Here is a 17091-nt window from a genome sequence, read left to right as displayed (position 1 = left end):
TTATTTGTTTTGTGTAAATTATTTTGTTTAAATATAACCTCTGATGAATTTTGAATAAAAGACACATTTTATAAAATATAATAAAATACTCCTGAGATTTAAATGTCTTTCTAACTATGTATGTACAAACTAAACCACCTGGGTCCTATAATTGCGGTCCTGAAACTGCAACTGTTACTATATCATCCAGTTAGGTGGTGCACAAAAACTAGGGTCCTATAGCCAGGGTCCTATAGCAGGGGTCCTATAACCGGGGTCCTATAGCCGGGGTCCTAAAACTGCAGCCTCCGATTGTGCAGGAACATAGACTCCTATTGCTGTGGTCAGCAGTGTTGGGGCAATTCAGTAGGCTATTCGTCAGAATTAATACAGCAGCACAACTGAACGGTTTTCTCTATGTGACTTTACATAAATTTGCCAAAAACAGAACTTTTTATATTAAAAACAAACAAACAAGCGCAACCCAGTAATAAATTAAAAGTAATGCATCAGAACATATGCAATATGATTCTGATCTTTATATGTATAATGGAGTTCAAATGGTTAATGTCATAGATTGTCCACTATTATTCAGTTTTGTAATAATATAACCGCCTCAAATACGTCAAGCCACGTGATAATGACAAAAATACCGAAACGAGATTTACGAAGAATTATCAAATCATATGAATCATCAATACTGACCGACCAATAGTCGGGGTTTGAAGTTTTGAACGAACCAATGGGAATTGAGATGGGCGTGTCCCCGCAAAATTCAAGCGTCAGTTGCAGCGTGAGCTCAGCTGCAGTGTGCTAAGTGCTAACAGACTCGTGTACGAAGTTACTAACAAACGCTATATTTATTTAGATTAAATATTTGTTGTGAGTGATCGGATAAAGCGATGGAGACTGTGACGGATGAAGACGCATCTAAACTATCTAAGATCGGTAAAGCGCCAGTTTACACCAAGCTAAGCTAGCTCCATGTATCGTGATATTTAACATCACTGTTTCTGTTGCCTCGTGTGTGTTTATATGTATACATTCAAATACGGTATCTTTTGTTATGATTTTATTTCGGGAAATCCTTTGGTTTGCTGTTGAAAACACTTCAACACGACGCGATGTGTTTCTGAGGCGTTTGCGCGCGTCTGTTATCGATATGTTTCAGCTTCATAAAGATATTATATTTAGTTTGTAATTTAGTTTATAATCATGTTTCCATCAAGGAAACTGCTTTATAAACCTACAATAATGTCAAAAAGATCACCAGTCCTGAAATAATTTCCGGTCTTGTCTTTAGTAAGTTTATTTATATTGTTATGCTAAAGCTAAATGCTATTGTTTGGAGCAGTTGAGTAACGTAGATGAGTATGGGAACTTTTTTTTTTTATATATATATATTTTATATATATATATATATATATATATATATAAGAATGTGTGTGTTTTATTTAATATAATATAAAATATGGTGATGAACCCCAAAACATGAAATGTCATAGATGTATATTCACGGAATAACAATTGTTTTGAGATTTGGAGCCAATTTACAGAAGGTTAAAAATGGAGGAAAAAAGATGGCAGCATTATTATTTTATTTGTACACAGAGACTGTTACGTCTATTAGTAAAATCTGTTGACTTTAGTGATTTATTTTTAAATTAATTATTATTAAATGCCAACCATTTGAACGTGAAGCTGATGTGATTTTCCCATATATATAAATAAATAAAATAAAACTTGATTAAGAATGTAGAAGGATTTGAAAGATATCTTGAATGCTTTCAGAGTTACAGGCAAACATTAGAAAAATATAATATGGTGTTGACAACAAATGAGATGCATTTCTAGTTTCAGCATTATTTGTTCTTCAGGTATTGCTCTTTAAAATAAATAAAGTATTGGCTGAATGCAAAGTGCTTTTTACCATTTTTGACCTGTCGCTTTTGTCATATAGTGAAAGAAATATGACTAAAGTAAACAGATTTTACTGATAGACATACCAGTCTCTGCATAAAAATACATACTACACTGCTATTTAAATATAAAATATTTTTTATAATATATACATATATGTGTTTGTGTGTGAAGAAAGTTACAAGGCAAAATATGCATATGCAAAATGTGAATCTAGCACATTTACGACAGTTATTAAATGCATGCAATGTTAAATCCCAAATGTCTTTCTCTTTGGTTTACAGAGCTACGGAAACAGAAATTGGCAGAATACCTCGCTGCAAAAGGCAGACTGAAAGCTCCTAATCCAAAGTAGGTGGTCTTGAAGGGTCTTTCTCTCTGAAACAACTGTTGAATTTATACTTTTTCAAGTTTTGAAATAAAAAATGCACTGCCTATGTTCTGTATTCAGAACTGCCTTTGTGTTTCTGTTCTGAATCCACTGTGTTGTTTTGTTGTTTTACTCAAAGACCGTATCTCAAGGAGAAGTCTGTTACAAAGAAACATGCTGAAAATGAGCAGAAGTCCAAGACTGTGAGTTAGACACATTTCTTAAAGCTTTGCAGGATTCAGTCGGCAGCACTGTTGAAGTGACGTGTCTTTGTTTCTCTCAGACAGCGGAAGAAAAGGAGAACCGTGGCATCAGAGGCACAAATACAAAAGAAGTGAAGGCATCAGAAGAGGGTGATAAAAACACATCCTCAAAAAAAGGACTTGGTATCAGTTCGCTAGCCAAAGCCCAAACACAGCCGTCCAGTAATTCCCATAATGCTGGCCGGGAAAGCCTTCGTGTTTTAAAGACGCAGAGCAACAAAACCGCTTCTCTTCAAACTCAGAAACCAGCTGCGCCGTTCAAAACGACTCGATCACAAAGCCTTCAAAGTGTCCAACCTAAAGCTCAGCCAGCGTCACAATCCCAAACCAGTCTTGTGTCCATCTGTAACCCTTCACAGTCTGGACGTGGCGTCTCTGTCCCCAGAAGCACAGATCAGAGCCGCACCGTTCAGTCAACAAGGCCTCCAGCCAAGAAATTACCTAAAACAAGCGTCAAATCAAGCTCAGCTACCAGTTTGACGACTCAAAGACCAACGAAAATGCAGGGAAACAGTGTTTCTAAAACCCAAGTGAAACCCACAGAACGACCCATGAGTCTGAGTGCTGTGCACAGCCGTAGATCTCAAAGCAACCAGAAACCAAACCCATCCACGAACACATCCGACGTGAACCGGAGGAAAGATACCTTCTCCGTCGATGCCACTAAATCGAAATCAAAGCGAGCGACTAGAGCGAGCGCAGCTTCGACTCTCTCTAAACCTGCGGCTAGAGAAGCAGCAGCGGTCAGCAGAAAAAAAGGAACGAACACCACTGCTTCCACCAGACCGGCCGGCCGGAGCTCCAGAAGCTGTGTTCAGATCTCCAGCCAGGACAAGCCCGTGGATCAGCTGCAGACTCCCAAATCCAGACGGTGTCCCCGCGCTCAAGGAGTCCGGACCGCTCCTCTAGATGGACTGAAGAAGCCCACTGCAGCTCAGGAGGACAGACTGTGAGTCATAACCTGTTACACACCTACAGAGAGACCTACACACATACATGACACGATGAGGACTAGTGTGCATTTAGAGGGATCTTTCTAGAATCACCACACAATTCACAATAAGAGCTTTACTTAATTTTACTTTCTTTACTTAACACCTGATTCATACTTAACAGCTATTCATTGCTTGAATAGCTGTATTTGGGGAAAAACGAATCAATGATTAAGGTTAAGGCTGGGCTATATGGGAAAAATTATCTCTGTATTTTTTGGCTAATTTGCAATATACGGTATATATACTTGCATAGACATACATTTTGACATAATTCTGCATCTATGTGTCATTTCACTCACAAATATAGCCACCAAAAAAAAAAAATTATTAGCCCATGATTTACTCACTCTCAAGCCATCCAAGAAGTAGAGAGAATAATCCAGTCGGAGTTATATTAAAACAATGTCCTGGCTCTTCCCAGCTTTATAATGGCAGCGAATGGGTGTTGAGATTTTAAAGGTCATCCATCTATCATAAAAAAAGTGCTCCATACATCTCCGAGGGGTTAATAAAGGCCTTTTTATGAGTTAAAATCCAAGGAACAGTTCACCCGAAAAAGAACATTTCATCCCAGATGAGGATGAGTTTGTTTCTTCATCAGGTTTGTAGAAATGTAGCACTGCATCAGTGTGTCATCAATGGATGCTCTGCAGTGAATGGGTGCCGTCAGAATGAGAGTCTGATAAAAACATCACAATAATCCACACAACAAGTGAAGTAATTCTGAATGTCTCCGAATATGAAAATAAACTCATCTACACCTCTGAAGTGTTGAACTATACTTTAATATATATATATATATATATATATATCATGATGCACTATATTAGCTCCTATATGCATTTGCAATGCATTTTATTATTTAAATTAAGCACTATTTTTTCATATATTGTCAATTATCCTGAAGCCTTTGATGCACCTGGAGGTTGCAGCTCAACTGTGTTTAGTTTAATGTTTAGTAGTTCATCAGATAATCATTGACCGGTGACAGAGTTTGGGTGAACGGTGTGTGTGTGTGTGTGTGTGTGTGTGTGTGTGTGTGTGTGTGTGCGCAGGCGTAAGCTCCAGGAGTGGAGGGAGTCCAGGAGCATCACGTATAAACGCCCCCCCATGCCCGTCCGGGTGGTCAGGAGGAAGACTGTTTCTGCTCTTCCTCAGCCCTACTGGACTTCTATAGAGAATGAAGATGAGCTTCATGACATTGTCTTTGCTGTGGACCGATCGCTGGATGACTGCATTGAATTATTACAGCAGGTAGCGTTAATATTATTGTATGAGCTGTTGTAATTTTTTCCTATTGCCTGGACGGGACATTGTGTAAGAGTAAGTTAGTCAATAACGGAGCTATTTTTCTGTTGTGTTTGTGGTCAACGTGCTTTTGATTTACATCTGAGGTGCTCGAAGACAGATGTTGAGAAACGAAGGTTATAGAAAAGGCAATCAAAAGCAAATACAGAACTTCGCTCAATGAATAGCAATGAGCTTTTATGACTTTATTAATTTTGAAACATGGTAATATACACATAATGATAAAATCTGATTAAATGAGTTATTAGAGCATGATCTCCTGATAACCCTATCGACTTTCCCAAAACGGATTGGTTCATGCTTCCCTGATTGATTAGAGCGTGAGGAAAGGTGGAGTGTGTTGATGGTCGTCTGAGTCAATAATCATTGTCTAGACTACAAGTGACTGGACTCTGAACTGGAGTTTCGATCACGTATGTGAGAACGCTGATCTACTGCACCGAGGGAAAACCCCTCCACATTAAGCAAGCTGGAGTTTCAGATAAAGCTTTCTCAAACCAACATGCAACATTTGTCATGATTGTTCCCTTATGCCCGATCTTATTCAGGTTTTGTTAAGATAATCTCAGGTGTTTGCTATTTTCTGGTATTAATCGACCGTGATGTTTAAAAGCCTGAGGTTACAGTAGAATCACAGAAACTATATGGTGTATGGTCTACAGAGTGTGATTAAAACAACCGGTTACCCACATTCTTCTCGTAAGCATGAATGTGTACAGGTTTGCATCAACCTGAGGATGAATGAATAACTTCTCTCTGATCTGATCAGGGTTTCCCGGTGGAGCGGGTCAGAGATGTGCTGTCTCGGGTGCCAATGGCACAGAAGTTTGCTAAATACTGGATCTGTCAGGCCAGACTAATGGAAAGAGAGGGAGACCCGGAGCTGCTGGCCATGTTTCAGGAGGCCATCCGTGTGGTCCGAGAGGTCAGGCTCTCTTCATCTCTCACCCATGTTTTCTTCTCTTGATGTTATTTCATTATTTGCTTCGTTTCAGTCTGAAAATCTGAGAAGCCCAGAAGAGGCTGTTTTTTTGTTTTGTTATCAGTTATATTAAGTTTTTGATGTGTTACCATGTTTTGTTTTAAAAATAGTAAATGTGATGCTTTTATTTTGTTTTCTCTTAGAGCGGTCAAACAATTAATTGCATACAAAATAAAAGTTTTTGTTTACATATATATATGTGTGTGTGTGTATGGTGTATATAAATACACACACATACAAAATGTATTTTTAAAATATTTATATATTTATATCAATTAGTTCAATTAATCACGATTAATCGCACACATAATACATTTTTATGCATAATATATGTGTGTTCTCGGTATATTTATGTATATAGAAATATACACACACCATGTATATATTTTAATATATAAAAAAAAAATTCTGAAATGCATGTCCATTTTATATATATATATATATATTAGTAATCAAAAACATTTATTTAGGATGTGGTTGATCGTTTGACAGCATTGTTTTTTTACTGTAATGATACTGCTGTTGTGGTTTTTTATCTTTAGAATGAAAGCCAATTGCACTTCTTTCTTAAGCAAGAGCTTACAGTAACCGATGACTGACTCTAGTGTGTGCGTGTGTGTGAAAGAGAAACGAGTATCACAGAGCTTATGAGTAAACGATCAGTTTTCACTCATTGCGATATGTTTCTTAACAGCCGGTGGATGAGCTACGTTCTGTGGTTTTTGAGATCCTGAAAAAGAGACAGATTCAAGGTAAAGGCATTCAGTAATTCATCATCAAGTGACGCACTACGTTTTTTAACAATGAGTTTTGACAAACGATATATTGCAGTGATTTTCAGTTTACACTGCTGGTTTGGTTTTGAAATATGTTCAAAAAGATATATAAGAATGCATTTTATTGATCAAAAGTGACGATAAAGATATGTTACAAAAGATTTTAAACAAATGCTGAAGTTTAACCCTTTCATCAAATAATCCTGAAAAAGTCAGTTCTCACAAATATCTTAGGCTAAGTGATAAGATTGTTGAGCATTAGATCAGAATATTAGGATGATTCGAATCATCCATCACAGGAATAAATTAAATTTATAATGTTTCCTAACATTAATGTTTTTAGTGTTTTTAATGACATAAATTCAGCATTGGTGAGCATAAGAAAAAAAAGTCAAGTTAATAATAATAATAATAATAACAAATTAAATCATTCAGGTTCGTCTCTGACGCCAGAAGAGACTGGAGTGTGTGATGAAGAGGACGGCGATGACATCATACACACCCAGAAACCCATCAGTGCCCTGATCTCTGGAGCGAGGGGAGACTCGTCCGTCGTCAAGTACAAGATCACAGCCACCCCTGGGTATGAGCGCTGCACACTTACAAGGGCGTGACCCCTACTGCGTACTTACTAGGGCGCGTGACCCCTACTGCGCACTTACTAGGGCGCGTGACCCCTACTGCGCACTTACAAGGGTGCGTGACCCCTATTGCCTACTGCGCACTTACTAGGGCGCGTGACCCCTACTGCGCACTTACTAGGGCGCGTGACCCCTACTGCCTACTGCGCACTTACTAGGGCGCGTGACCCCTACTGCCTACTGCGCACTTACTAGGGTGCGTGACCCCTATTGCCTACTGCGCACTTACTAGGGCGCGTGACCCCTACTGCGCACTTACTAGGGCGCGTGACCCCTACTGCGCACTTACTAGGGCGCGTGACCCCTACTGCCTACTGCGCACTTACTAGGGCGTGTGACTAGGGATGGGACGATAACCGGTTTTATCGATAACCGTGATAAAATGTGCTGAAGGTTAGTAATATCGTTTAAAAATGAATTATCATTAAAACCGTGTTTGATTATCGCGGTTTTAATAACTCACTATTAAATCATGTCCAGCCAGCAACAGTCTGACGCAAGCGCAGCGCACAATGTTTTTTTGTTTTTTTTTTCGAGAAGGAATGGCGAAAGTCAGTGACTTTTCTATGCTTTTCTATGCTTCTACACTTTTTATTGTAAGGAAGGAAATGCCACATAATTTAATCTTTCTTTAAATTAAGTGCATAGAGTTGCTTGTTTTATTAGTTGTTTGTTGATTATTAAATATAAAACTTGCTGAAATGTTTTCAGTGTGAGCATCAACTATTTTTGAACACTTTCATCTCGTTTCAACAAAACCGTGATAATATTGATAATTGTGATAATTTTAGTCACTATAATCGTGATATTAAATTTTCATACCATCCCATCCCTACGTGTGACCCCTACTGCGCACTTACTAGGGCGCGTCACCTCTACTGCGCACTTACTAGGGCGTCACCCCTACTGCGCACTTACTAGGGCGCGTGACCCCTACTGCGGACTTACTAGGGCGCGTGACCCCTACTGCGGACTTACAAGGGCGCGTGACCCCTACTGCGCACTTACAAGGGCGCGTGACCCCTACTGCGCACTTACTAGGGCGTCACCCCTACTGCGCACTTACTAGGGCGCGTGACCCCTACTGCGGACTTACTAGGGCGCGTCACCCCTACTGCGCACTTACTAGGGCGCGTGACCCCACTGCCTACTGCGCACTTACTAGGGCGTGTGACCCCTACTGCGCACTTACAAGGGCGCCTGACCCCTACTGCGCACTTACTAGGGCGCGTCACCCCTACTGCGCACTTACAAGGGCGCGTCACCCCTACTGCGCACTTACAAGGGCGCGTCACCCCTAATGCGGACTTACTAGGGCGCGTCACCCCTACTGCGGACTTACAAGGGCGCGTCACCCCTACTGCGGACTTACTAGGGCGCGTCACCCCTACTGCGCACTTACTAGGGCGCGTCACCCCTACTTACTAGGGCGCGACCCCATGCTGCGCACTTAATAGAGCGTGCGACCCCATGCTGCACACTAACTAGCATTTTATTTTCTTCATTTTTCTTGGCACGTCACCCCTACTGCGTACATACTAGGGCGTGTGACCCCTACTGCGGACTTACTAGGGCGTGTCACCCCTACTTAATAGGGTGCGCGACCCCATGCTGCGCACTTAATAGGGTGCGCAACCCCATGCTGCGCACTAACTAGCATTTTATTTTCTTCATTTTTCTTGTCTGTAGTGAGCACTTGAGAAGTGTTTTGATGTGTGCAAGGATTAGATGATAAATATGCAGAAGAAAAACCCTAATAATTCAGGTGTATTCAGGTAAATGTGACATTTGATCCCCAGTCGTCTCGGTGTTAGTGTGTCAGGTGTCCTGAGTTTGAAAGGTTGAGGTGTGCTCATGTCCTGTCATGTTTCAGGGGTAAGAGGGGTCAGTGAGGAGCAGAAGCCGGACGAGTGGACGGTCATCAGATCCGCTACTGCGCACTTACTAGGGCGCGCGACCCCATGCTGCGCACTTACTAGGGCGCGCGACCCCATGCTGCGCACTTACTAGGGCGCGCGACCCCATACTGCGCACTTACTAGGGCGCGCGACCCCATACTGCGCACTTACTAGGGCGCGCGACCCCATGCTGCGCACTTACTAGGGCGCGCGACCCCATGCTGCGCACTTACTAGGGCGCGCAACCCCATGCTGCGCACTTACTAGGGCGCGCGACCCCATACTGCGCACTTACTAGGGCGCGCGACCCCATGCTGCGCACTTACTAGGGAACGTCACCCCTACTGCGCACTTACTAGGGCGCGCGACCCCATACTGCGCACTTACTAGGGAACGTCACCCCTACTGCGCACTTACTAGGGCGCGCGACCCCATGCTGCGCACTTACTAGTATGTCCAAAACATAAGGATGCAGATTTTCACAGCTGAACTGATTTTTTTAGCTATTAATACCCACATTTTTATGCTCACTCTAAGATATTTACACCAGATCACAAGCATACATTTGAGACAAGCCAGCACAGGTGAATATGGTAGAAATAGATTTGTGAAAAGGTTTAGTATTAAAGGTTTCCTGAGATGTTGAAATATGCAAATCAGGGGTTTTCCTGCGGAGAGTGAGGTGATCCTGATCGTGTGCACACATGTATAACAGCTAAACCTAACCTTTTGCGCACAAACATGACTTATAGACATTAAACACTGAAGAATATTTCATTAAAAAAAAAAATTCATTTTATAAAACTTCTTCATACACTTCTTAAAGTGCGGAGTCTCCTGGCCCAAATGTATACATTTAAGAAAAATGTTCTGGTTATGTTTTAAATATATTTATATATAATATAAATTATATTTTTTCAAATATATACATGTAGATACTATTATTATTTTTACTGTGCAAAAGACTTCAGACCACCAAGTCCAAAACCTTTTATTCGATTTTATTTTGTTTTTGTTTTTTTATTTGTTTTGAATGTTAAAAATAAATACATCACTGCCTCTTTAAACTTTTGTTCTTTTAAAAAAAAAAAATTGGATCCAGTTTTATTTTCTTCATTTTTCTTGTCTGTAGTGAGCACTTGAGAAGTGTTTTGATGTGTGCAAGGATTAGATGATAAATATACAGAAGAAGAAAAACCCTAATAATTCAGGTGTATTCAGGTAAATGTGACATTTGATCCCCAGTCGTCTCGGTGTTAGTGTGTCAGGTGTCCTGAGTTTGAAAGGCTGAGGTGTGCTCATGTCCTGTCATGTTTCAGGGGTAAGAGGGGTCAGCGAGGAGCAGAAGCCGGACGAGTGGACGGTCATGAGATCCGCTTCTTCACCCCGGTGCGCCGCTCGGTGCGGATCCAGAGAAGCGCTCAGCGTTATCCCACAGCGCTGCAGGAACACGAGCCCTGTGTGACCTCTCTCTGTGAGCTCGCAGGTGAGCGTCAGGAAGAGGTCAAAGGTCAGAGCTCTCCGGTGTACGTGTACCGAGAGAACGAAGCGCTGGAGGACCGTGTTCACATTACACTGGTTTATCCCGAGGAGGACGAGACGTGATGACGACCTTGGAATGATTCCAGCCGGACTCCTGCTCATTACTGTGCTGCTTAGAGGTTTCCTGATACTGCATTGCTATTGTACAGATAAGATGATGGTTTTGTCTAAACGTGCTGTTTTATAATTTATAACTTCAGTTATAATTTATGGATTCGACTCCCATCTCTGCATGAATCTTATTAAAGAATTTTGTTCCATTGATAAGACTGCAATCTGAGTGAACGAAGTGTGTAGATTTAATGAATCTTTGCATGTCCTGAGCTTTGTTTTTAGATCGTTTCTCAGCAGTGTGTGACTTCATCTACATCTTGATTGTATTTTTAAATCCTGATTTGCAAGCAGTTCTTCTGTACGGTCATTACACGTGGCGAAGCTTGGAGTTCAGGAATTTTGTTCGTTTCGTTCTCTTAACAAGGCTGCGTACATTTGATCAAGATCTGTGGAATATTATTACAATTTCAAATAATAAAATATTTAATGTTTTATCATTTATTTCTGAAGCCAGCCATTACTCGTTACTTCAGTGTCCCATGATCCTTCAGAAAGCGTATTAATGTGCTGATTTGCTGCTTTAGAGACACTTTCATATTTCTGTGGAAATTCTTTGGTGTAAAGCAAGTTCAAGAGAGAAATCAAATCAAATAGTTGTATAAAGTTGTCTTTCGAATGAGTGTAGTATCAGAAGTGCTATAAAGGATAAAAACTGATTAATCCCAAACTGTAAGCTTGATGCAAGTTTGAAAAAGTGGAAGTCTTTTTTTTTTTTTTATGTTTCTGTCAGTCACGTACGTCAGAAGTTTGTCACGCTGTAAATGTCACAAGGAATTTTTTTGCGGTTCACAGCAGGAATAGATTACGACAGAAATCAGTGCTCACCTTTCTAACGCCTTACATAACACAGTACTGCTCATCTATGACTGCCTTACATGTATATTTCAGAGTTCAATACAAGTTCAACAGCATTTGTGGCTTAATAATATAAAAGCAACAAGTAAAACGCTTATTGAGGCAAATTGTTTGGAAGATTTAAATGAAGGAAACTTAACAATTTCAGAAAACCACTTTTTAGTTCAGCTTTTGTTTGAGAGCAGCTCAATTCCTTTCAAATAAAGTCTCGGTGTGTTCCAGGTTCAATCTGAGGTTTGGCACAGTGATTAAGTGTATTGCAACAGGGTCAAAACCACAGAAAACACTTCCCATCAAAGTTGCATGAGAATTTAACATCTCAAATGTTAAATGTTGTGTGACTTTATTAAATATGTAAATATCCATGCGCAGACAGTATTAATGAAATCTGACCACCCGTACTGTTGTTGATATAATGGTTTTCTTCCTCCGTCTGTCTTCATAAAAACATTGCGATGGTTTATCTTCATGACTTCTTTTAATAGATAAAAATGATAAAAACAAGCCTCATTTGTTTGCGCTGTTTGCTTTAATAAAGCACATGTGGTTTGCAGTAAAATTAAAATTCATTAATTAATCAATGAACCTGATCTAGTGGTGCATCTACGACTTCTCATCATATCTGATGATGCTGAATGATGAGATTTCACAATTATCAACTAATAAAAGTAGCTACAAGGTTTTACTTCTGAATTATTAATGCATGTGTAAAGGTTGTGCATGCTAAAGCTTGTCCAGTGGAGAAATCTATCATTTGTCAGTATGTTTAAAACCATGTTTAGTCAGAATTAATGTGCTTTCATTTGTCAACGTGATTAAAGAAATAGTTCGGCCAAAACTGAAAACACACTCACCCTCATGGCCAGTCTGTCAAGATCTAGATGTTTCTCCATCAGAGCAGATTTGTAGAAATGTAGCATTGCATCAGTGTCTCATCAGTGGATGCTCTGCAGTGAATGGGTGCCGTCAGAATGAGAGTCTGATAAAAACATCACAATAATCCACAGCACTCCAGTCCATCAGTGAACATCTGGAGAAGACAAAAGCTTTTTTTTTGTTTTTAAAGAATCTCATTCTGACGGCACCCATTCACTGCAGTGCATCCATTGATGAAACACTGATTTAATGCTACATTTCTCCAAATCTGATGAAGAAACACTCATCCTGATCTTGAATGTCCTGAGGGTGAGTATAAAGAGTTTAGATATGAATGATAATTAGAAACCGGAGTGAACAACTTTTTCTGTGAATAGTGAAGACAAGATTTGACATGAATTATTAAATTCAGAGCATTAAAAAAGAAATGCATCCTTTATTTGTATAGAGCTTTATCAAGTAGAGATCTTTCAGGGAAGTAACATACATGATGCATACTTCAAATCCTAATTCTACTCTAGCATCTGTAGCAAGACAAGTGTGTCATTACTGAATTCATGATGAAACGAGTTTCTACTGAAAACAGTAGATTGCAAAAGTGTGCTAAATATATCATTGATACTTAAATGGATTTTAAGTGCATTCAAATAGTCTATAAGTGTACTCCGATTAACTGTTTCATAACTGCATCAAATTAAAAGTGAACACAATTTAACAGTAAGTAGCCTATACTTTTTTTATAAAGTACTTGAAGTGCTATTAATGACACGGTAATAGTGTACTTGATCGTACTATTAAAAGACACCATAGACGTAGTTAAGTATATCATAATAAATTTCAATACATTTGAGATTATTTAATCTATACAAATATGTGAGCAATACATTATAAATACATTTTGTATTCATTCATCATACTGTATATTAATCTTATATTTTAAGTCATTAATAAGTGTATTTTAAGGAAATATTACAAGGACCCCCACACGAGACCTTTTGACCTCAGAAAAGTGATTCAAAGCAGCTGTTGCTACAGTATTTAACTCCTGTTCAGAGTAAAGATGAGAGCTGAAGTCAGAAGCTGGTTTGGTTTCTTCTTCTGGGTTGTGTTCTGCTCTGAGATCACGGTGTGTTAGTGAATGATTGCAGACTGAAGTTGAGTTTGAACGCTAGTGTGGAAGAGAGTAGTTTGGCTGTAGGAGAGGTGGCTGGCTGTAAAAATGTTCTGTCAGCATCGAGAATGAACAACGCGGTTGTTATCTTTTTGAAAACCGTTGAATTGGCAAACTTGTTGGTTGAATGTGGCATTGTTGTTGACAATGTTTTTGCTCCAGTGTTACCGTTGTCTACTCAGTCTAAAAAAGTGATTCTATCAAACGTGCCGCCTTTCATTAAAAATGAGGTGCTGGTAAAATTGTTGGAGAGATATGCCAGATTGGTTTCCCAATCAAAATGATACAGATTGGTTGTAAATCGACGTTGCTAAAACACGTAGTGTCTTTCAGACGTTTTGTGTACATGGTACTTAAAGGACTATAACATACCTCCCCAGTCTAGGGATGGGAAGGGGTAAATGGTGGAAAAAAATGGGAGTCTTTCCCTTCTACTGACTCACACAACACCACAAGTAATGTGGAAACAGAATCGAATTTATTAAACACAAGGAAGCAAACAACTTCAGGAGGGGTCCAGGCCAACATAACCAGAACATACTAACTCCCAAAAACAACCTAACTAACCTACAAAATAAAAAGAAACCAAAATACAGAAGGTTACCCTAACTCCCTAACTGATCTTAAACAGGAGAAAAAGTAGAATCAAAATAAATGGCAACCACCTCCCTACAGCTTCCCATGAAAATAAAAAGAAAACTAAAATAAACCTTAGCTCTAACAACAAAAGAAAATAACTCACGTTTGGGCTGAATAAATCCTCCCACAAGAGGACTACTAGAAACTCATCAACAAACTTCTAATCACAACAAATCAGCTACAAACTCCAGTGCCATCAGCAGAAGGTGCTCTCACTCCAGTACTTTCCTGATTTGGAGCAATTTGTAGAAAAGGTAAAGAGTTTTAAGAGTGAAGGTCTTTTTTCTGATCAAGAGGTTTACAGACTGAAAATAATTCTCACAAAAGTAAATTTTTTAATTACACTTTAAAATTACACTTATGAGATGAGTTTTTTTTTGTGTCTTGATTATCCTTTTCTTCTCTTTAATGAAAGAATCTCATTTTGCTTCCCTTAATTTAAACGGAGCACGGGAAGGGAAGAAGAGGTTTGAATTATATGAGTTAATCAAGATAAAGAAAATAGACATTCTGTTTGCTCAAGAAACTCATAGTGATGTTTCCAATGAAGAAGACTGGGCAAGAGATTTCGATGGGTTAACCATTTTTACTCATAATTCATCTTTAAGTGGTGGTGTTGCTATTTTATTCTCTAAAAACTCCATTCCGATTTCTTATGAAGTAGAAGTCCTAAAGGGCAGATTGTTAAAAATAAGGGCTCGATTTGATAATGGGTTTGGGAATGGGAATGGGTTTTCTAAATATATTATGTAAAGCATTAAGTGATTGCAATTCTGAGGATTTGTTCTTAATTGGAGGAGACTTGGAGTAGAGATGGGTTTAAATATTTAGGTGTATATTTGGGAGATAATACAACTGTAAAGAAGAATTTTAAGGGGATAGAAGGAAAAATTGTGGGGCGTTTGAATAAATGGAAGTTTTTACTTTCTAATATGTCATATAGAAGGTGGGTTTTAATTATTAAGAGTTTAGCAGCCTCTACTCTTTGGCATTTGTTAGCATGTATTGACCCCCCAGCACTTCTTTTGGAAAAAAATTCAATCTATATTAGTTAATTTTTTAACTTGTTTTTGTGACATATCAGGACACAACTCTGTATAATGAATTTTCCAGTGAAGTTGATCAGAATGTTGAGTTAATGGATGCTCCTTCCAGATTTTTTTTTAATCTGGAAAAAAAGAACGGTCAGAAAAAACGTAAAACGTTCTGAAGACGGGCTTTTATCGACTAATCCTGTAGATATCCGGAACAGAGCTGTACAGTTCTATAAGGACGTGAAATTTTAGGAATAAAAGATGATTATCGTGTTTTATTAAAAATGTTAATAGATGTTAATAATGAAATTAGTAAAACTTTCATTTTAGAAGAAATCGAAGATGCACTGAAGAAGATGGAAACTGGTGAAACACCTGGAACAGATGGTATAACAGTTGAATTTTATAAAGCTTTTTGGTCAGAGATAGCAGCAGTTTTCAACGAGAGTCTGAAAAATGAAGTTTTGCCACAGAGCTGCCGCAGGGCAGTTATAACCTTGTTACCAAAAAAAGGAGATCCTAATTGGCAACTGGAGGCCTTTAAGCTTGTTGTGTAACGACTATAAATGACTTTCTAAAACTCTTAAGGTTATGGAACATGTGATTCATCCCGATCAATCTTATTGTGTTCCAGGTAGTTTTCTTAATTGACTTTTTCTGGGATAAGTTGCACTGGGTACAGAAAAGTGTCTTGAAGGAGGACTTGGACTAATACATTTACAGAGCAGAATAGCTGCTTTTCTTCTTCAGTATGTACAAAGACTTTTATTATTTCCTTTGGAGTCAAGTTGGGTGAGTACTGCCTGTGCAATTCTCCGGAATATTGAAGGTTTAGGACGGGACAAAGCTTTATTTTGGACCTGATTTCAAAAATGTGAGTGCAATTGCTGAACATTTGAGACCCAGATCAGTGAGAGATGTGCAAAAGACATTTGGAGCTCGTCTCTTACTGGAGAGGAAAAATGAATGTTGGATCTGTATTCATTGATTTGAATCATATATGTCCAAGGATGGGAGAATGTAATGGTATGCTGTTAGACTGTGAAGATTTAATAATTGTGTGTACAGAAATTGCATCTGGCAAATGTTTTTAATAAAACTTTTTTGAATAATAAGTCTGACACACCTTGGAGAGATATACTTGAGCTTAATGTAGATGAAAAGCCAGAATGGAGAGTTTTATATAAGTCGCCTTTGGTGGATTTGCACTGGAGAATATTGCATGATGCCATTGCTGTAAATGCTTTTGTTTCTTTGTTTAATTCAGATGGTACCTTTTTTTTCACAAAGAGAAACTCTTTTCCATGCATTTATGTATTGTGAAAGGTTTAAACCCCTTTTTGATATGTTGGAGATACTTTTTAAATCTTTCGATGTAATTTTTTCAAAGAAATTGTTTATTTGTGGTTTTAAGTATGTTAGTAGCAAGCATCAGAATTTCTTGTTGGGACAAGCAAAGATGGCAATTTATGTCACTAGAAAAGAGAAAATTGACATGAACATCAACACATGTCTAGTAACTGTTTCTTTAACTTGTAAAATCTAGGATTAAATGGGGTTCTTTGTAACGTTGTGGAAGAAGAGCTGTTTTTTTCTTTCTGTTAAGGTAGCTTCTTTGGTTGTATTTTGAATTGTAATTGAATGGAATTTGAAAATCTAAATCTCTCTCTCCCTCTCTCTCTCTCCCTCTCCATCTCTCTCTTTCTCTCTCTCTCTCTCTCCCTCTCC

At 38.8% G+C, this 17091-nt stretch overlaps 1 protein-coding gene across 1 annotated transcript; it reads left to right on the top strand.

Moving 5' to 3' along the window:
- The first annotated feature begins 730 nt into the window (after positions 1 to 730).
- LOC132141626 (cytoskeleton-associated protein 2-like) lies at positions 731 to 10737 on the top strand. Its single transcript, XM_059551312.1, is given in 9 exon segments — positions 731 to 927; positions 2184 to 2250; positions 2409 to 2469; positions 2472 to 3481; positions 4583 to 4781; positions 5605 to 5760; positions 6512 to 6569; positions 7029 to 7176; positions 10452 to 10737. Coding segments are annotated over 9 exon segments (2031 nt in total). The 5' UTR covers positions 731 to 881.
- Positions 10738 to 17091: the final 6354 nt, after the last annotated feature.

This window comes from Carassius carassius, chromosome 5 (genome assembly GCF_963082965.1).
Source record: "Carassius carassius chromosome 5, fCarCar2.1, whole genome shotgun sequence".
Taxonomy (NCBI): domain Eukaryota; kingdom Metazoa; phylum Chordata; class Actinopteri; order Cypriniformes; family Cyprinidae; genus Carassius; species Carassius carassius.
The sequence above is the reverse complement of the archived record's forward strand: the minus strand, read 5'-3'. Positions and strand labels throughout refer to the sequence as shown.